Below are 22,452 nucleotides of genomic sequence, written 5' to 3'. Positions count from 1 at the left end.
GTTATTATTTCGGCCTGCACCCAATCGTGTCGAGGTGACATTTGCTTTGTCGCCAGGTGCGAAAAGCTATGTTTATACCATCCGGCTCTGCCACTGGAATGACAGATAGCAATTGTGCTGTCATCGTTGTGGCTTCATAAAAAAAAGGTCAACTTCAGTTTACAGAGAATGACTGATTGTCCTTCCCACTGGAGTTACCTCACTGGGACGTATAAAAAATAGCTATAAAAATAGCTGCAACATTCAAACCTTAACAGTTTGGGAACCACGGAAAATTCTGTTGGACCTTTTGCACCACAGTTTAAAGCACATTCTCAGATTTCAGTTGTAACATGAGAGCCTTCCAGATTTGTGCTCTTATATTCGCACTCATAGCCCAGTGCATGGGTGACTTGGACGAAGTAAGTGAATCCCTGTATGCTACATGAAATATCTGTATTGTACATGGCTATTCTTATATATTTCACTAATAACGCTTTCTCAGAAGGACGATAATGCTGAGGGAAATCGGCCATGTCCCATCCAGAGGCACCATCGGCACATCGATAGCAACCGCTGACAATTTAAATCAGTGATATCCCCAGCGTATGCCTCACAAGACCTTTTCTTTCACCCATTATTTCAGATTTCCTTGCATTTCGTTCTTTACTTACTCGCTTAATTATTATATTCTCTTTTTTTAGCAGAACTTGAAAATGTTCACTAATGTACATGTCCAGACAGGTAATCTACTTTCTTCACTCTTTTTAGCTATTTACGTAACTTAACTGAGTAAATTTACCGGAAAGGACGTCACTAAGCCCCACATAACTGCATGTAATTTTTGGCAGGTCTCATTTTATGCAATAATGAAACAAATTCCTAAGGAGAAATAACGTACATATACATTTTCGTGTGCCAAGCATGCTAGTCTCGATATTAACTGCTGCGTCACCAGGCCAGCTATACCTTAAAAAATGTTACTGTCTTTGTTCAACGTCTGGAGTGCATAATTTGTTCTTAACCTTCATAACGTACTAATTTCATTGGTTACAGGTCCAAAATTGTTCTTAATATTTTCCTTTCGTACAATAATGGCTTTTCTCCGTCTTTGTTTCTACACTTAACTCTTCACAACAGTACAACTTTACTGGTAACATAGTTGCTAATCTTCCGAAAAGCCTTCGAGCAAAACCTATGTAGCACAACGAATTCAGAATCATGGGTGAATGTTTGCGAAAAGCTTTGTTTTACTAGTTTTGACGCATGCAATTTGCGAACTGTCAGCCACAAGTCACCACCCTCGTCATCATTATCATCATCATCATCATCACAGTTCTGCCTAAAGGCAGGTTTTCACGTGGTAGTTCTCCAGGTTGTCTGGTCTTCTGCCATCATTTTCGGGTCTGTATAATTTCCTCTTTGCTTTATGTCGTCTATCTTGTTGTATTTCCTTCTTCCTCTCAGTCTTCTCCCACAAACCAATCCTTCCATAGCATCTGCTAGCAAACACTCCTTTCTCAGTGATTGTCCCAACCAGTTCTTTTTCCTTTCTCCTACAGCCTTCAGCAGGCATCTTGTCTCACCAACCCTTTCCAATACTCTTTCATCACTCACTGTTCCCATTCAGCTTATTCTCTCCATTATCCTCCACATGCACATCTCAAATGCTTCTATCCTTTTTTCATCCCCTCGTCTTAGCGTCAATGTTTCTTCCCCATTTAGTGCCACACTCCAGATAAAACATTTGCCAAGCCTTTTCCTTAGCCCTTTATCTAATTTGCCACATACGAGTCTCCTCTTTCTGTTGCATGTCTTCTTCGCTATGGCAATTTGAGTTTTCACCTCCTGGTGACACCTCAAATTATTGTGCTTCCAAGATATTTAAATGCACTTACTTGGCTAATGGTAGGTTATGCTATTTTAATAACGGACAGTCTGAGTCTTGTACTGATGACCATACTCTTGGTTTTTGCTGTGTTTATTTGCATCCCATATTCCACACAAGTTTCATTCAGATCTTTCAGCATGTTATTCACTGTCCGCTCACTTTCTGCCACTAATACCATGTCATCAGCAAATCTTATACATTCTACTCTGTTTCCACTAACACAAATTCCTCTCTTCCCATCTAAACCTAACCCAATAATCTCTTCAATGTATGTGTTAAACATCAGTGGTGAAAGGCAACAACCTTGTCTAACACTTCTGCCAAAGCTGCTTCCTTCTGACATTTCATTTTCAATCCTTATCCTTACCTTCTGATGTAAATACAGATTCTGTACCAGTCGTCTCTCTTTCCATCCACTCCTTTCCTCTTCAAAATATCCATCACCTTGTTCCATTGAACTCTGTCAAAAGCCATTTCTAAATGTATAAAAACAGCAAAGATATCTCTACCTCTTTCCATATATCTTCCTCCTATAGTTCTTAAACTTTCAATAGCATCTCTTGTTCCTTTTCCTCTTCTAAATCCGAAATGAGCCTCTATCCAGCCTGCCATATAGCCTTCTATTCAACACTCTCAGCAAGACTTTAGCTGCATGAGAAATTAGACTGATGGTCCTATGCTCTTCACACATTTTAGAGTTTCTCTTTTTCTCTCTTGGTATCATAAATGTTGCAAGGAAGTCCTCTGGCCACCCCCTTTGTCATGTATCTCGTTACAGAGGTAGACTATTTGTTTCCTTGCTTTGTTTCCCAGATGGTTCAACAGTTCTGCTGGCAAATTATGGCTTCCTATACTTCATTTTCTTCAGCGCCTGCTCTACTTCCGCTTCCAAGATGGTGAATCCCTCTCCATCTTCAGGCAGATATTGCTCCCGTTCAACCTTAATTTCACATTGTATTTCACCCCCCTTATACAGACATTCAGTGTATTCTTGTCAAGTTTTCAAAACCTTCTCGGGTTCTTCTGCTAGAGTATCGTCCGCTCTTTCTATTTCCCTTTTATTCCTCTTTCTTTTACGTTCAAAAACTATCTCATTAGCTAGTCTAGGCATCATTTCGTACTTTCCCTCTTTCTCCATTTTCTCTATTTGGTCGCATTTCTATTTCATCCATTTACCCCTTGCTTCTTCAGTTTCTCTTCTTCATTCATTATTCAGTTTCCTGTACCTCTTTTTGTCTTCTTCAGTTTCTACATTTTCCACTTTCTCCGCTCTTCAATTTTTTTAACATGTTTTCTGTTTTCCATTCTTTCCTGGTATTTTGAGATAGTCTAATTCCTGGTACTTCTTTGGCGGAGTCCATGCGTCCTTCCCTCATTTTTATCCATTTGTCGTTAACACTTTCATCAACACTTCGTCTTTCCCATTTTTCCATAAATCCGTTTTCCAAATCTGGTGCCTTTCCTACCTCTTTTAGTCTTTCTGTGTTTAGTCTTTCTTTTGCTTTAACTATCCAGACATTTTTCAACTTCACTTGCATTTCTTCCACTACTAGATTGTGGTCTGAATTAATATCCGCTCGGCCGCTGTGGCGGAGCGGTTCTAGGCGCTTCAATCCGGAACTGCTCTGCTGCTACGGACGCAGGTTCGAATCCTGCCTCGAGCATGGATGTGTGTGATGTCCTGAGATTAGTAAGGTTTAAGTAATTCTAAGTCTAGGGGGCTGATGACCTCAGATTATAAGTCCCTTAGTGCTTAGAGCCATTTGAACCAAAATCCGCTCCTGGATAAGGTTGGGCAATCTTCAAACAGTTCCTAAATCTTTTACGTATCAGGATGTAGTCCGAATAATTTCTCTCCTTATTGAAATTTGATATCCATCTGTAACATCTCATTTTGAGGTGTTCAGATAATGTGTTACCCACTGCTAATGAATTTTCTCTACACAAACTAATTTGTCGTTCACCTCTCTCATATCTTATTCCCGATCCTAATTTTCCTACTGTATCTTGACCTCTTCCTTCACCCAACACTGCATTCCAGTCACCCATGATGATAACGCAGGCATTTCTACATTTGCAGGCATTTATCTTTCTCGTTGAGTTCTTTTATTTTCTCATAACATTCTTCTACTTCCCCATCTCTATGCTAGCTGGTTGGCATATATACTCGTATTAACAAATAAACTTTTGAACTACTCTTCGGTCGTATCATCATTAGTCTTCCATCAATATATTGTACCTTCATGAGCTTTTTTTTAGCTTTTGCAGTGTCAATATTCCTACTCCGTTTTCACCTCTGTTGATTTCCCCCGAATAAAAGAGCTTATAATCTCCACTTTCTATCTCCCCATTCTCTCCCCACCTCATTTCACACAAACCAAACGCCTCTAATCTGTTCCTTTTCATCTCCTGTTTTGCATTACCTAGCTTTCCTGCTTGCAGTAGTGTCCTCACATTCCATGTGCCAATCTTTATCTTTACTTCCTTCACTGTCCCTTTCTTCCTTTCAAATATGTCTACTCTCAATGTCCAGAAGTATTAATCGGTCGTTATGCTTGTTGTATAATGTATTTTCTACCTCAGCAGGGTTTAGTGACGTGTAATAGGATGAAGGAATGTTTACCATACAGCCTGCGTCTATATTTGTTAGAGATTAAGCTCGAGCACTGAATGCCCAGTGGCTGGAACGGAAATCTGTCAATCCATACCTTAAGGAACCGAAATGATTTTGACCGAATGTATTGAAGGGAAAGAAACTAGAAATAAGGAATATTACATTTGGCCTATGATTCGCTTAGCATACTTTCATCAAATGACGTTGAGAGAATGCTTCTTATTTTAATGTAACTGTTCACCTTTTGTGATAGTAAATTTGTTATACAGAATTCCATTGTTTACAGACTGACCAGGCTTTACGAGCATCCGTGTACAAATGCGCTACCGGCTACGGTTTGTCAAGAGGTCAGTATGCAAATAATTTTCTTCATGTTGTCATACTCTTTCAGTGAGATGCAACAGTTATGAGAATCAGAGTTTCAGTTTCAGTAGGCGATTTTGATTCTGACCAGGAACACTATCAACTGATGACTTTTTAAGATAGTCTGAGTAATGCATAGAAAAGTAATACTAGTTGCATAGAACCGTTAATGCGCACGAAGTATCATCTGATATCGGACGTTTGTTGCTGGAGGAAGGTCTCCTAATGAACTTTCGGGGCATTACAATTTTCAGCAATATGCATGAAATTTGGTTCGTTTTGCTTTCTACTGACATTTACACTCATCCCAATAACCCGTGCATCTCCAGTTCAGTTATGTTGCAAATTTGGTTAAGTATCCCCCTCATCTTTTTGGTTGTTTCTTTTCTGGCAGAAATCTCCTTCCTGTGCTGTTTTCAAGAGCTAAGCCTGTGTCCTCCCTCGTTGTTAAGTTTTCGTCTCAAATATATCAAAAACTTCGCTTTGAGAACTATTCTTAGTGTACTCTAAAAATATTTCAAGCCATTTTTAACCTTCTCTGTGTTTTCGTGTTCCAGCAAGTAGAATTCAACACTGTATACAGTGTGTTCGGAAATTCCAGTTACAAATTTCTAGGACTTGTAGAGGGGAGTGAGTGTTTAAAATTTTTAATGTCTCCAAACGTACTGTTTTCTTCTATGACGGTCTCAGTTGAAATATTTAACTCATCCACTTCTGCCTGTGGAATTTAATTAGGGGAGTGACGCAGTTGTTAGGTACCAATTCGAAAGGAAACATAGCGATACATCCATTTATCACTTAAGTATATTTCTTTGTATTAACACTTAAACATTACGTTTATACGTACTGCATGCTCAGTTCTTCATTGTTTTAGAATAATATACACGAGCAATGTTTCGGTACTGGAAAAACAAAAGTGTGCGGAAGTCATAAATGTTTCTTTATATTCCCTTTCGAGTTATTACCTAATGACTGTACGGCACCACGCAAATTAACTTGAAAGATTTCAGGGGCAAATAATGTTCAAGATGGGTCATAAGCTATTAAAAAGCTATGAAAACTATACATTATAACAATTCTTACTCAGTGCTACATCGTGTAATTTCATCCACGACTTGCCAACAGACGATAGGGATTTAATCACTTCTGAAACAGGGTTGTTCCTATGCTATACTCTACAGAATGCTCTCAATTGTGGTTGGTAATGAATGTCGTCAATAGTATTAACATTACGAAGAGAAGGCTGATAGGTGGGTATTAAGGATCTTAAATGTCTCATTTCTTGTACAATAATATAAGTACAGCATTGTTCCAGTTTGCGGAACTGTCTACAGGACCAATATTATGTAAATACCTAAGCAAGTTATTGTCGTTAACATTTCCTTCAAGTTTAATCATTTATGTTGTAAACCCACTGTCTGCCGACGCTATTTCATTCTTCGTATCTCACATATCCCAATATGTTGTTCCCTGAGTTTTTTCCGGAATGTATTTCTTTCTTATTTACATTGAGATGCTGCATGTCATCTCTTGAGCTGTGCATTCATTTCAGAGAAATTTGAAAACAGATGTTTTTTTTTCTCTTAGTTGTGTCACCCATCATCTTATGGAAAATGGTGTTTAGCTTGTAATAATTTCTGATTGGTTTCCTTCGTATTCTTATTGATTCTAATTGCTATTCTTAATAAATTTTCATTCATAGCAAAACATGTCAAGTTTCTACTATCGTTCTCACGAAACTCTCGCCTCATGTTGAACGGTTCGTTCATTCCAGATTTTATCTATTTTTCTGTATCTTCACCGTACCCTTTTTACCTATCCGCTCTTTCCTTGTAACAGGGTAATCCCCATTGCGTCCTTATTGTTAGCATACTTGCTTTTAATTTCTTCGAAGGTTGTTTTGACTTTTCTATGTGATGAGTTAGTCCTTCCAACGATCATTTCTTTTTCGATTTCTTCATATTTTGCCTGCAACCATTTCACTTTAACTACCCAGCACTTCCTCTTTATTTCATTCCTAAGTGATTTAGACTCCTGCATTCCCGGCTTTCCCCGAATATTTTTGTACGTCTTCCTTTCATCAATCAATTGAAGCATTTCCTCATTTATACATGAATTCTTCGGAGTTATCTTCTTTGTAGCTCTGGCTAATTGTCCAACAACTGTGACTGCCCTTTTCATTGATGTAGAATTCTTTTCAATTGAACTGGTATTCTTGTCGTAGTATCCACATCCCCTTCGAACTTCAAACCTGTCTCACCATGTATGAGTACTTGACTATCCCACTTCTTTCACACTGATTCTTCCGGACGATTCTCTTAAACTTTTGACTCTTCTTTATTATTACCAAATTATGATCTAAGTCTATAGCTGCACTTCGGTACACCTTGCGGTCCAACGTTCGATTTCGGAATCTCTGACAACAATTAATCTGTCTGGGATCTTCTCATATCTACCGGCCTTTTCAAAGTAAAGATCCTCCTCCTGCGATTTTAGAACTGAGTATTCGCTATTACTGGTGAGCTCTCCTCTCTCATTTGTACGTCTAGTCCATAACTTCCCATAATCTTTTCCTGTACTCCCTCTCCTACAACCACATTCCAGTTCTTCATGACTGTTAGATATTCATGTAGTATTATATACTAAATTACACATTCACTATCCTCATACATTTCCCCTAATTCATTATCTGCTTTTGACGCCGACATGTATACCTGCATTATTGTATTTGTGACTGACCTGCAGTCACTTCTCACTGCCATTGAACTGTTCACAGAAACCAATCCCATGCCAGACCTTCATGTGCATAATGAATCCTAGCCCTGTTGATAGCTTTTTACTTCTGTTGATATTATCCTATATTAGTCTGACGAGAATTCCTTTTCTAATTATTATTTAACTTCACTGGTCGCACTATAACTAAATTGAGCCTTTAACATTCTCCCTTTCAGTTTCTATAGCTTTCTTACCACGTTCAAACATCTGACATTCCACTGTGTCCCTCGCTGTACTTTACCCTTTCGTTGATTATTCTATTTCTTTTCTTATTGTTACCTCACTCTTGGCAGTCCCCTCCCAGAAATCCGAATAGGGAACTAAAGCGGAATCTGTTGCAAAGAAAGTGATCGCCAAGACATTTTTTCAATGGCATTCCACATAACCCGTACAGTGCTTTTAATGGACTAGTTATATTGCCTTCTGAACACTCAGACAGTTGATCACTGTAGATTCACCTACATAAAAGCAGTTTCCTGCCCAGAGGGCCATAGCTCATCTATCAGGTGCTGTCTTCAGCCTCAACAGAACTAACGTAATAGCACGGACTTTCCGAAACCATTTCATTTTAGTACCCTTGCAAAATTTACCGTTGCAATTGAACGTTCTAAATGCCAGACCACTCTTTACCAAGCGAAGAGAAATATGTCTTAGTTTCCTGAGGCTCAGCACTTGCTTCCTGCGAAACACATTCAGCTGTTACCTTCATTCAACTTAGCTGGCGCTCGAGGTAGACTCGGTGTACTTACATCACGAGTGGACATTCATCTCGATTTCTCATTGTACATTACGCGTGGTCATGACAGGGACTTGCGTCACGTACGCAGTTCCCTCACCAGTTCCATAGTCGCAGGATTAATGTATGGCCATCCAGTAAATGCAGCTGAGGCATACATTTGTTGATAAACCACAACTACTTACTACTTCATCAGGCAGAACTATTAGTCTTGTTACATATGACGTACGAAAACTGTCGTAAGATTGCATATTTAATTGATATTGCAATTTTGCTCACCTGCAAGACATGTATACATCCATATGCCTGACTTTAGTAAATCCTACTCAGAAATGCAACTGTAACCTACTTATTTTAGCAGTCACTAGGTTTCTGAATCAAATTACATGATAATTGATAATATTATCTACATTTTAAGGTATTGTCGTGTAATTCTGGTACATAGTGGAATTTTTACAGGAATCAAAGTAGACCGCCTTTATAGATATCGTTACGCTGAACACGAATACCACGATGAAAAATGTCTCTTAGCTCGGGGTTACAAGTATGTTGGAAATTTACGTTCCACGTACATTGCTTCCGCAATCAATAGCACATACACATTAATTGAACTTATATACCGTTTCTTTGCCCTTCCTCTCGTAGCGGTGTCCAGACTATTCCTTTGTAGCATCCTGCAGAAATCGGACAACAAAGTACCAGCTGTATCTTATATCAGAGAAATGTCGTGGTGGAACCGCTCACCACGCTCCTTACTGGGGGAAAATATTGACGTGGGAGAATAGGAAGCGCAACTTCAGGGTCATGTTGCATCAATGATCTTACAAGCATGAACGGGTTTGTCCATGAGGTCGCTGTAATTTTCATCTCTACTGTTCCCCAAGAACAATGTGTCACATTACAGAAACAATGCCATGACTGCAGTTGATCAGGGATTAGAGTCCCCCAACAGCTGACGTGTATGTGAATCAATGAATATCCCCTTTGTGATATTCTCTGTCATGTGTAGTGGAAACTGTTTACACAAATAGTGAAATGCTGATCGAACAAGTCAAGGGTGTACTGCCAGTTCATAGTGTCCAACGGGCACAACGTTTCAGTGATCAGGCATGTCACCATAGTCAGGTGCGCTGACGACAGAGCGTTTTAGCAGGTGCGGCCGACGGACACCCCCTGTTCCCGAGAGCCGCTCCCTCTGCCGTCCGCGCCCGCATCTGCGCGTCGGCGGCTGGGGAGAAACAAAAGTCGGAGTCGGTGATAGCGCCGATGTAGGTTCTCTTTCCACCCTGGTCGCCAGATTGTTTTGTTTGCTGAGAGTTTCTTTCAGTTCGACACAGCACCCGACGATGGTGGCATGTCTGATGGACCAAATATTGTGCCCGTTGGACGCTTTGAACTGGCGGTACCCCCTTGGATTGTTTGATTAAAAAATACGCCAGTAGCAACTGAGGAATCACGCTGAAATGCTGCTTCATTCCTGTGCACAGCCTTAACAAATGCTTTAGTGAGTGCCATCTTAATGTGCTATGGTAAAATAACATTTTTGTTTGTGTTCACTAGAGGTTCCTTGGAAATATTTTTTGACCCAGGCACTAGAGCTGTTCGCGAAGATTGCTCCGTCTGTGTTTGTGTTATTCTCTTTCGTGACTATCCTACTCAAAAGGTAGCATCAGTACTTAGTGTAATCCCCTTACAAATCCAGCAGCACTGTAATTACTTTTGGATCTTCACACACCAGCCGTTCATGCTTATTGTAATTAACGACGTGATTCAACATGGTATAAATTTCTTTTTCTAAGGCCTCATATGCCATAAGGATAGATGGCCTTTCGTAGTACTGTGTAAAAATGTTTCCTTCAGCCTTGTTTTTGAGCCACGTATAAGGACTCTTCACTCATCTGGTTTGTATGTAAGGCTCAGGTCTTTCAACAAACCGCCAGTGTCACTGCACAATGTAATGTCGCCATAAGTACTGAAATGTCACTCAAGTTTTTTCTGACTCACCTAAGATAAAGACACGCATACTGTGTCAATGAGAAGATTCCGCTGCTGCACCAGTGAGGTCAAACGTTCAGCCTTACGCTTTGTGCGATCTAAATCCCTATTCAGACTGTGTGATTTTGTGCGGTTCTACAGATGACATTGTTGGTGTGAATGAAGGATCAATGTCAGTAACAGATGGTTGCACATTTTCAGCAGGACGTGTCATTCCAGCATTATAGCTATCACTGCTTGATGGTGGTGCATGTGGGGCAATAGGAACTGGCACATGGCAGATGGGAAGTCATGGTATTGAATATTCCACTTCTTCTGGATATTTCCTTCTTTCCTCAAGCAATTGGACACATGATTTTTGGGTCTACGCCAAATAAAAGGTACTCCAAACTTCATGAAGACGTTTTTGCTGTGCATCCAAGCATTCAGTGTAGAGGAACAAGAGACACAATCCAGGCGTAAAGCCAACAATGTATCTTAGCCTCCAACTCGACATCTGAAATGCAAGGAACTGCTTTTTTCCCTGCTTTAGTCACTGATTGACTTCTTGAGGCACAAATAATTCTACACAAGTGTAACAAAAGTTACATGTTTCTTGCTACAGCCCTGAGGCGCTTTTCTGAAAGTCTGCACATATATAAAAACACAGTTCTTCAGTTTACACACTTCACCTCAGATACATTCGCTGCCAAACGCCATGACATTCGTTACAGTAACAAGTGTACTAATGCAACGCAAGAGCACACAGCGACGGCAAACAATTAAAATCTACATTCATCTTGTTTCTACATTTCGAGAATGTTCACCTGACTGAATGTTGCGCACGTATGTCATGGTGCAAAACAGATTTGGGAAATTGTACGTGAAGGGTCTACCTCAGTTACAGTAGAGGAATCCTTGACAAAATGCCTTTGCACAAGGCGTGCGAATCTTCAAGCGTGCAGCTTGTGTGGGCCACGGGCGGACCAAGCCCGGCCTGTTACTCGCCTTTGCTGGGTCCTTCTTGGAAGTACCCGGAACAGCACAATGTTGTAGCTTGGCAAGACAGCCAAGCCACTACGAGGAAGCCGAAAGGCACGCGTTTAAGCTCACGCAGGCTGGCGTGAGGTCTGGAACAGGACAAGTAATGGAGACTAGCAATTAAAGTACGTAGCTTCTGGAATACTTAACTTTAATCCATACTTGGTGAACATCTGTCTGACGGTACAGGCATCACAAGATAAATAGCAAATGATAATGGCGCCTTGCTAGGTCGTAGCAAACAACGTAGCTGAAGGCTATGCTAACTATCGTCTCGGCAATTGAGAGCGTAATTTGTCAGTGAACCATCGCTAGCAAAGTCGGCTGTACAACTGGGGCGAGTGCTAGGAAGTCTCTCTAGACCTGCCGTGTGGCGGCGCTCGGTCTGCAATCACTGACAGTGGCGACACGCGGGTCCGACGTATACTAACAGACCGAGGCCGATTGAAAGGCTACCACCCGCAAGTGTGGTGTCTGGCGGTGACACCACACACAACATTTCTTTTGGCACTGCAGTGCGGCGTTTTTCGGTCGGCACAAGTCTCTCTGATTCGGCAAAATTGTGCTGTCAGCACTATTCAATCTTCACTGTTTGTTGGTGGGATGAAGGTTATTCAGAGGTCCAGTAGCCGGTTGCACAAAGGAGGCAGTCTAGCGAGCTGTGGTCGGAAGCCTTTAAAATGAATAGGAAAGACAGAAGAAACTGACAAGAATTCTCAGTTTGCGTAAGTCACAGGTAGTGCTTATTTTCTATGAAATAACAGCACAATACCGTAAAGAAGATGAGCGATTTAGTTGACAATGAAACAGCAACAAGCTACAAAGACCTACAGATGGAATTCTTTGTCTTGTCCATCAAAAGCACTTGGTGCTAAATTTGCAGGCTTGGAGCACGTGAAGAAGTTGCTGATGCGAATAGTAAAATTTTTAGAGAAACACACATGCATTATTCAATTGTCAACTGCAACAGTTTCAGTGGATCTGAACAAAGAGTACACAGCGTATGTTAATGCATAGTATGTTAAGTCAAGGGGCATGATATGATTTTTCGATTTACAACTCGCTTCTACTGCATTTATGAAGGAAAAAAGAGTGCAAGAACAAAAACTACATCCAGAACGAAGTGCAGACTTCATGCTTTAAGTGAACTTGATTGCACACTTCCCAAAGTAAGACATTACAAGGTAACTTCCTTCTCATTTGATGGGGATGCATTTAAAAAGGAAATCTCGTTGTACAAAAGGCATGTTCTGAGAAAGACAGACAATTCCCTAAGCTCACTGGTGTTAAACAAAATGCAGGGGTTTGCGGAATTCATAAAGAATTTGAGGACACGGAATGTTTCCGATCTGTTTTCGAGACCGGTTACCGTTTCAGTTGAAAGCGCCCTTGCGTATGCAGATATAACTGACTGATCTGCATCGTAATGTCAGTTATGAAAAATCTTTTTAGATTAAAAGTATCCAGAATATTTACATTGCTTTCCTCGGGTAGGGTTTCCACATCTCCATAAAGAGATTACAAAGGGGCTACAATATTTCGATAAACAAATTTAGGTTAAAGACCGCTTTTGGGTTATGAAACTAAATAAGTCACGATTATGTGGCAACTTGAGTTAAAAACTGTGTGAAATTGTCTGCATCTGTCCATATGCCGTCAGTTTCTTCAGAGAGTCAAAAATGAGTAAATAATACCGAAGATTTGTGATATGCAGTGCGACTGGGCTGCCATTTACATGCAACCCGTTGACTGTTTTTCCCTCTTCCCCCTCCTCATGTTCAGACTGTGTGACGTGGCGATAAGGGAAATGCGAAGCGAGACCAAGCGCTTTGATACTCATGCCCGAGAAATATCACTCGATAATTTTAGAAATTATTGACACTTAAATAAATATCATTATCGGCGCACGATATATAGAATGAAAGTATCGATATACCGGAGGAAAAATTTCGGCGTACCCTCCTACAAGAATATTGGTTGCAGATCGTAAATATACTGCTGGTTTTAGAGCTGTATGTTAATTTTTTATTAGATATTCTGTTAATCAACAAGCTAGTAGCCTGCCTATACCATTTAAAACAAGAATGGAAAGGAAAACGTTGCACGTTCGCGCTAGGCAATGAGCACTATGTTAACAATGGTATCTGCATGTAAGTGGCACAATAAAATGTATATGAAGGGTCCAACGTTCGGTTTCGTCACAACGGATTTGTTCGGAACGTTCATGTCGACTTCTATTTATTTTTTTCTTCTCTGCAAACGCCAGCGACCTAGCACTTGTGTCAGAACTGCGTGGTGAGGTTAACGTTGCAGTTTCTATTGACAGCTCCGAGCGGCAATTACATCAGTATTTCCCCTCTCACGTCTTCACCCACTGTAACTCTCAGTCTTGTCATTTAGATTGTTCATCATTTCAGCAACTGTTTTTGAATACGTTAATGTAAAGAAATAGTACACTAGCTGCGTTAAAAATTATTTTTAATGTAACTGGTGTGCTGTTTCTTCACGTCGGAAATCTTGTTATTTCATTCACACAGCCACGCCGATCCGCGCAATCGGAGTTTTTCTTTTATGCCACATATACTTGCCTCACTCAGTCAAAGAGAAAGACTGGACTTGATGAAAGCTCAAAAAGTAGTTGACTCCTTCGCACGTTAAAAGTGAAATCACGTCGTACTACGATTTCAGAAGAATAACTTCGAATATTTCTATAAAATTGTGAAAAAATATAATATAAAATAAAAATATCGCCACTCGATAGTTCCGTTCTGATATCGATACAGCGTGGGAAATCGTAAATACGATATATATCAATATTAGTTTGGAAACTATCTATGTTTCGATATATCTATATTTTATCAAGAGCCCTTCCGGGCAGAGTCCGCAAGCCAAAGTTTTGGCCGCCACTGCCTTTCCTTGTAACTCTTCTAATGTCCCATAAGTGTGACTATGGGATGCTAACACTTTATTTACTTGTAAATCTGAGCTATTATTTTAAGCTTGATATTCGTGTTCCGGGCTTCTAAATCTATAAAGTATGGCTGCTTTCGTTTCTGCAAAAAAATTAAAAGTGAACATTTCTGAGGCAATTGTAGCCTGTGTAACATAATGTTCGTGGTATATTTCCTCCAAGAAAAACCTAATCCACCATAACTACTTGTTTATGTTTTTCCAGAGACCGCTCGATACATTGTAAGACACAACTTCACACTGCCGAATGAGAAAGATGAGAACCAAAGGGTAAGATTAATTGTCGTCTCTGTATTCAGTTTCCAAATTACAAATATAAATGATCTCTGGCTGTGACTGTTTATTTTGTTTTCTTTTCCAGTGCTTCATACAGTGCTTTTTTCAAGAGATGGGAGACGTGAGTATCACTTTAACTAATGATACAGCTAACACTGAATTTGTATAGCAATCCACCATACAAAAACTTTGGTAGAAAACTAAGAGGAGCTAAAACGTTTTGCATGTCATGAACATATATGTTCTTCTGTTTTACCTAAACTGCAACTCAATCAGTTTTTATTACTAAAGGCACGCAGATACTATTACCTGAGAACAACAAAATTTCCTCAATAGGTCTATCAGAGTGACTGGGGGTCTATAATGGAGACTGAGGGAAGATGTTACATTTGTCTAGTCTTCAGTCGAAAAGAAATAAGACATAGGAAGAAGTTAGATAAATTTCCCCCTCCATAAAGCTGCCTTTCCGCACTTGATGCAGAAGCTACGAGAAGAAAGGCATATTTAGATCATCACACATTTCTGCAGGAAGAGAATCTGTCTTGAAATGACGAACCTTTAGTTACTGCCTGTTACGCCCACAAAATGGAGAACAGCAAATGAAGAGGTAAAATGAGGAGGAATGGGTTTTCGAAAACGGTTTATAGGATAACGAACGATTTAAAGAAAATAGTTTACTTTCCCTTTTAGAAGGTTAGCGGATAATTTAGAAGTAATAGGTCCTGGAACGTTGAAAGCTCATCAGCTATTTGTTATCACTCATTAGTGTAACTAGTTTCACATCAGATTAAATAAAGTCATTGCTTTCTTCTGATGGGTTCGACCAGTTACTCACACGTTTACACCTCCGAGAGAATAAAGGCGGAAAAGTAACCTACACATCATAGTACGGTGAAGGTGTGCCTCATTTATGAGCACTATGATATATGCTTTCGTTACAGCTCAACTCCGATGGCGTATTTGATGTGGACCATGCTACGGAATCAGCGGAAAAGTGGTTACAGGTGCAGGGACGCACGAAGAACAACTTGAAGGAGGCAATGGCGGAATGTGCGAAGTTAGGTGAGTTCATCAGGTTGTATTTAAATGTTCGTACAGAAGTGAAGTCGAGTACTGGGTTAGATGATGCTTCTAGAAAGGGAAGTTATATTAATTATTCCAACTGCCTTGTGGCATATTTGCTTAACAATTTATCATAACGCTCTAGTAATTTAGAATTTACTAACATACTTCTTGTACCATATTGTTCACTGTGATTCCAGTGGTTACCTTATATATCTTGTTTTCTCCTATAATACGTCAGTGCTGCTAACAACTGTCGTTCTTAAATGTTGGCTTTATAGTCTCATTGTCCACACATAAAACAATCATCGGAGATGGTAATAATACGAGTAAATTCTGATATATTTCCCCAATACGCTAGTGAAACTGTAGCACCAGTACTGGAAACCAAGAACAAGAATAAACCGTGGGATGTTTGATGAAGGATATGGTTCAACCAAGGTACACAGAAATTTTCGATGATTTTTGTGAGAACACCTGTGATAAAATCATTTCTCAGAGCCGTGAAGCAATCCACCAGTGCCCATCTGTGAAAAATTGACAAGAAAATATGAGGCGATGGGCTGCATGCAGAAACAACGAATCGTGTACAAAAATACGAAACTTTTTTACATATTTTTTGTTAGCGAGAGTGATAATCAAAAATGTTTTCGCTTTCACTTGTTAGCAGTTGTTCTGCATGATCAATGGAGTATCAGATACCACAGCTGCAATATTGCTTGTCGAAATGATCAACAATAATTATGAAACTTCCTGACAGATTAAAACTGTGTGCCCGACCGAGACTCGAACTCGGGACCTTTGCCTTTCGCGGGCAAGTGCTCTACCAACTGAGCTACCGTAGCACGACTCACGCCCCGTACTCGCAGCTTTACTTCTGCCAGTACCTCGTCTCCTACCTTCCAAACTTTGCAGGAGCTCTCCTGCTCTCCTGGTCTGGGAAGAATAATTATATTCTTTAAACGTAGAACAACGATATTATTAAAATCTATATGCGACTTATACGTCAGCGAGGGCCGGTTAGCATTGTGGATTATCTCAAGAACTGGCTTGGAGTAGACAAGACAAGACAAGACAAGATGATTTAATCGATTATCACATCATTCAAAACCATAACAAATGAAGTAAGGAAAAGTTTTAAAACGTACCTTCCCAGCGTTGATTACAAAGGCAGTACTGCACTATATCTGACGAAAGTAGTGCAATAATTACATACAGAAGTAAAAGGTGAATGAATCTCAGAACTATCCTGTATATGAAACTGCAATTAGAGACTGTGATTGGTCTGGGTGACAGCGCCAATATAATGTTAGCGCACGATGCCAAGTGCACGTAGACAACGCTACGCGCAGTGAAAATCGTCCAAGACAAACTGTCCCCAAACACTTAGGTCCTTGAATCATCGAATTGACAATTCAGCATGAGATATTTACATGTCATAACTTTCAAAACAATCATTCATTATGTATTACATTACCAAAGAAAATCTGTACCTATGACTGAAATGAAAAGAAAGAACATGTGTGCCAAATATTATGTTGTGCCCAGAACAAAAATTAAAAAAAGGGAACAACAAGTTCTGTTTCAAGGAAAGCAATATGACAATAGCTGACTGTAGATGGAAAGTATTTAATGGCGTCCAAGTTCTTAGGAAATATTTTAGTATAAAAATGCATAAATTCTTTGTGATAGTAGCAGCCACTTCAATGCTGATTTAGTTTTATTCTTCAACCACTCAGAAGGGTATTTCTCGATAACATGAGATATGGTCTGTCAGTTAACAGAAGCTCTCGAGAAATGCGGGAACTATAAGTAACAGAGGTGCAGCTGAGACCTCAAATACCAAAGACTTGTAAGTTGCTCACCCAAGTAAAAGTTAATCAGAATGTCAATAAAGTGGACTCCGGCAACGATTTCACTGCTTTTAACTTGTAATTGTTATTTTGTGTATAACTGCAACTTAAGAACTACTTATAAGTATGTCTAATGTTTGTTTCAGCTGGCACAGGAACGTGTATGACAAACTACCTCATCCTTAAATGTGCAATTAAAGCTGCTGAATGACACTGATAATTTTCAAATAAATACTAAGCAAGTTTTCCACTTTGAAAGGATTTCCTTTGGTGCACACCAGTACAGAACGAACCGTTGCTGCCTGTTCGTAAAATTCGATTTCTGTGTAGAAAGAAGTCAATAAAGATCTGAAAATTTCAATTTTCATATTTCATTTCCTATTTCTTTAGGAAACTGGGAGAGTAGTTTTAAGAATCTACTCTCTACATCTTAGTTATAAGTAGACTGTGTGTGAAGAAAGCTGTTGACTAACGTTTATAACTGGATACTGACATATATCAGCCTGTTTAGTTTGTTGCCAGTGCTGTTTTATTTACATATTGCCGTAAAACTGGCAAAGCTTTTTCTTTTTATGTAGTATATCTTGTTTTCTATCCACATCACTGGCACATATTGTCCCGCAGAAAAATGGTTTGTTTTCCATGATACTGTAGCAGTGCCAATGATTATGGGCTCTAAATCATCGTTTCGTGCTATATTTTAATGATATTGGACGGAGGGTATCGGCAGTTGTTACCAACATTTTGAAAATAAAATCGCAGCAATGCATTTCTTACCATATCTGCTTTCAGTAATGAGTTACTCTCTAGTTTACAGCATGTGTTTCAGTTGAATATAAAGGTATACACCATCTGTATTACAAGAAATAATTACTCCACACCTGAGACCGAGCGAGGTGATACAGTGATTTCCCTACATTGCCTCAGACAAATGCCAGAATTGTTGCTTTGATCAGGTCACAGCTGACTTCCTTCGCGATGCTTCCTTAGTCCGAGCTTGTGCACCGTCCTTAATGTCTTGGTCATCGATGGGACATCACTCTCCTCCTCCCTCCTCCACCTATAAACTTGATAATTGCGTACATTCGGTTAGGCAGTGAGTACAATAGTTTCCGCAGGTACGTCGCGTCCAGATTAAGCCACTCTTTGAGGATCCGATCTCGCAGTTCTTACAAATAGCGGGGATGTTCAAGTCGTTGTTTTATCCGCAGATCTAAGGTGTCCTACGGATTTTCTGTGGGGCTGACGTGAGGTGACTTATGAGGGCCGTGGAGATGTAGCAGGGTGGCGGAATGTTCAGAAAGCCGGTCACTTCTTCCAGCACGACGGACTTCGTTGTGGCCGTGTTTAGGTACCTGTGTGAGTAATGGCTTCTTGAGAGGTGACCAACGCTAAAACGTTATTGCAAGCAATTCCCGTTGCTTGGTAAAAGGTGGTAATTGGCCTTCATTCAGTGCCTGCAGCAATTCCCGTCGGGATAGGAAGTGTCTTTGATTCACAGCCGTTAAACCCATCTCCGGTCCCTCTCAATCAGGATATTTTTCCAATCTCAATTCAGATGTAGTGTTTGGTGGCCACGTGTCTTACGTCAACGCTTGTAGATACCTTGAACAGTTCATCGAAAAGTACCTACAAATCAGCGACTTCACACACTGTGTGGTCATGGTCTTGGCCAAACATGGTTGCCCCTTTTTGTCACTCTATCAGTTCTTTACATTTACCCATGTTTAATACAATTTCCACTTGAAACATAAATATCTTACTGACTGCTACTTCCTTTAACTAATGCCAAAGCAGTACGTGCGCGGTTGAGCACATAACTCGATCACTGCGCCACCTGCAAAGGCTTAACGATTCATCTGTGCGTGTGCACTGTAGTAATTAATTATTAGTCAGGTGAGGTTATGAACCGCATAGCTTAACAACACGACAGATACAAGCGTATAAAATGGACACTACTGGAACTGATAAAAGAGTAAGCATTGGAATGTATTATTCTTTTCGACTTAAGCACAAACGGTAGCTCGATGTATTTTTACTGTTTAGGAAATACAACGTTGAGTTAAACAATTTAGTTCCTTTGTTATAAAAGGATACGTTTAACATGGGCCACTTGCCACTTCGAGGACGATGGTCGAGCTTCTTCGAGACACTCTAGAACCTTAGTCCTCAATTCTACAAGTCAGTGACATCAAACGTTGTAGTAATGTCGCACAGTGACTAGTAAATCGTGAAGTGATGGAGATGTTCAAGTAACTGTTCCACGTAAGGGTTCCGAATCCAGACTTTGAGCAACGCATATTTCAGTGCATTCTGCAAACATCAAAAGCATTTGCGTGCTTGCTAGCTCGTGCAATTTAAAATCGTCAACGGTCTCCGCTCCTGAGGGTCTCCTCCGGTATGCTGCCGGGTCATAAAATTAAGAAGATTCGATATTTCAGAGAGCCGTCTGTCCACCATCTTCAGAAGTACGATACTGATACTGAGTCCCGCGGAGAAGTGATGCCAAGGTTTCTGATCGTCATCCTACTGAGGACTGTGTACAGCACAGGGCGCATGCACCGCCCACCACGTTGTTGCCCCCAATGCTGAACTGGTGGAGCCAGTTTTAGTAGAAGACAGGCGGCAACTATTTGTATCGCATTCAAAGAATATTTTGAGACACTAGGTCCGCACAGAAGACTGTTGTGCTTTAACGCCGGACAGCACAGGCTTCCACGTCTGCTAAGAGGAAAACTGTTGTCCTTATTAACCAAATCATCTGCCGACCTAGTTTCATTTACCTCTCTGTACGCACTTATCCAAAAACCGGAAGTACTAGCAACTACCAAAGTATCGCCAAATTTCATCCCGTAACCTTCGTTTAAGCAATGTTCTGTTATAGCCGAATTTTCTTGTTTTTGTGGCGGCGCATGACCGTAATATTCCTCACACCTCTCCTGGAATATGCGAATCGAACTGCGGACGTAAGATTTCTGTCGCGGAATTTTATGTATGCCGGGCTTCCTAAGTCCCGAATCATCTTTCACAGAGGCGAACTGTGCCCTAATCTAGGAAGGGGCACGGAAAAGATCTTAATGATGAAGCTTTTTAAAATTCTTCCAATCTTACCCGATATGTTGACGGCAGCCAGAAAAGTCGGCTACAATAGAACATTGCTGAATGAGGGACATAGGATGAAATTTGACGTGACTGTGGTAGTTGCCAGTACTTCTGCTTTTTGGAACAGTATTTATGGAGAGGTAACTGAAATTAGGTAGGCAGACAATTTGATTAATGAAGACAATGGTTTTACTCACAGCAGTACGTGGACATCTGTATTGTCCCGCATTAAAACACACGTCTTCAGTGCTGTCCTAATGTTTGATAGATATTTCATTACATGAAAACGGATGGTCTGATAAGCACCTTCGTCACACTGAGTTCGGACCATCCCCAGCGGTGCATGAAGAAGAGCATATACCTGTGGCATTTATTCCTTATGGCCTCAGAATATTTTCATTATATGCAGCTATCGAACTTGCACGCTCTAGTAGTAAACTGCCCGCATCTTAAACGGCACATGCTCTGCGAGACTCCTAAGAACGCCATTGCGTTGATACATTGGATGGCAACTCTTATCATCCAGATACCGAACGGTCTTTGTCGCCTTTCGGTGAACGCTGTGTCCCAGAGCATTTTTGTCCACCCTGACATCACAAAAAGGGAAGCCTGTCATGTTGATTTTAGGATTCCGCAGCAAACCTCAGGAGACTATCAATAACTATTACGACGGGAAAGCATACAAAATACAGTTCCCATTTCTGATCACAATTAGGACTGTTATTGGAAAATTAAGACACTATATCTATTGTCCCCTAAGAATTAAAAAAAATGGTTCAAATGGCTTTGAGCCCTGTGGGACTTAACATCTATGGTCATCAATCCCCTAGAACTTAGAACTACTTAAACCTAACTAACATAAGGACATCACAGAACACCCAGTCATCACGAGGCAGAGAAAATCCGTGACCCGCCGGGAATCGAAGCCGGGAACCCGGGCGCGGGAAGCGAGAACCCTTCCGCATAAGAATTAAAATTCCTATCCTTCCCAATAACATGGTGTAACACTTGAATGACAATGGAAGGTGTCGAGTGCTATGAACGTCTTCTCTGGTAGGTAACATTATCTGCCGAAACTTATTGCTTACAAATCACTCTCTTGATGGACGTAATGGGAGACAAACGATCGTGGACGCTGCATGACCTGTCTCTACGACTCGTTTTCCTGCACACAGGCACACACATTCTTAATATGATGGATCTGCAGAGGTTCTTGGTGAGAATCCCACAGCGCACGCGATACACTTAACTCGTTACCTTTTTGTCCATTTTCTTCTCTTTCTTTATCCGCAGTTCACGTGGTAACGAAGACGGTTTTCAAACTTAACTACTTCTAGCCCAAATTAGCGGAAAAGTGGGTGTAACAAACAAAGGAAGATGTTTTTTGGCATACCACCCCGTTGACGGCGGTGACTTCGTCAAAGATGGAGCAAAAACATGTAGGAAAGAAAGTGACTGAGACCAGGCGTGTCTTCCTTCAGAAATATCGCGACAAACCTGCTGATGACTGAGCATAAGTTTCAATGCGCATTCCACACCAGTTCGAGAATATGGTGTTATCCATACCATCACCTCTTTGGATACAGTGAAGAACAAAAGAAACTGGTACTTATGACTAATATCGTGTAGGGTCCCGCAAACTCCCATAAATTCCACAGCACGACTTGACACGAACACCACTAATATCTGAAGTAGTGCTGAAGGTAATTGTCACCATCAATCCAGCAGGGCTGTCCATAGATGTGTAAGAGTACGAGGGGATGTAGATCTTTTGGTGGCCAGCTGAAGTATTTAAACTCAGAAGAGTGCTCCTGCA

General features: G+C 40.5%; 1 protein-coding gene across 1 annotated transcript; it reads left to right on the top strand.

Moving 5' to 3' along the window:
* The first annotated feature begins 262 nt into the window (after positions 1-262).
* Positions 263-17,895, top strand: LOC124545437. The gene is made up of 6 exons (XM_047124359.1): positions 263-401; positions 4,771-4,831; positions 14,549-14,613; positions 14,705-14,740; positions 15,561-15,681; positions 17,681-17,895. The coding sequence occupies exons 1-6, from the start codon at positions 333-335 to the stop codon at positions 17,743-17,745; spliced, it is 417 nt and encodes a 138-aa protein (XP_046980315.1). The 5' UTR covers positions 263-332; the 3' UTR covers positions 17,746-17,895.
* Positions 17,896-22,452: the final 4,557 nt, after the last annotated feature.

Source organism: Schistocerca americana, chromosome 8, assembly GCF_021461395.2.
Source record: "Schistocerca americana isolate TAMUIC-IGC-003095 chromosome 8, iqSchAmer2.1, whole genome shotgun sequence".
Classification (NCBI taxonomy): domain Eukaryota; kingdom Metazoa; phylum Arthropoda; class Insecta; order Orthoptera; family Acrididae; genus Schistocerca; species Schistocerca americana.
This window is presented reverse-complemented; position numbering and strand designations above follow the sequence as displayed.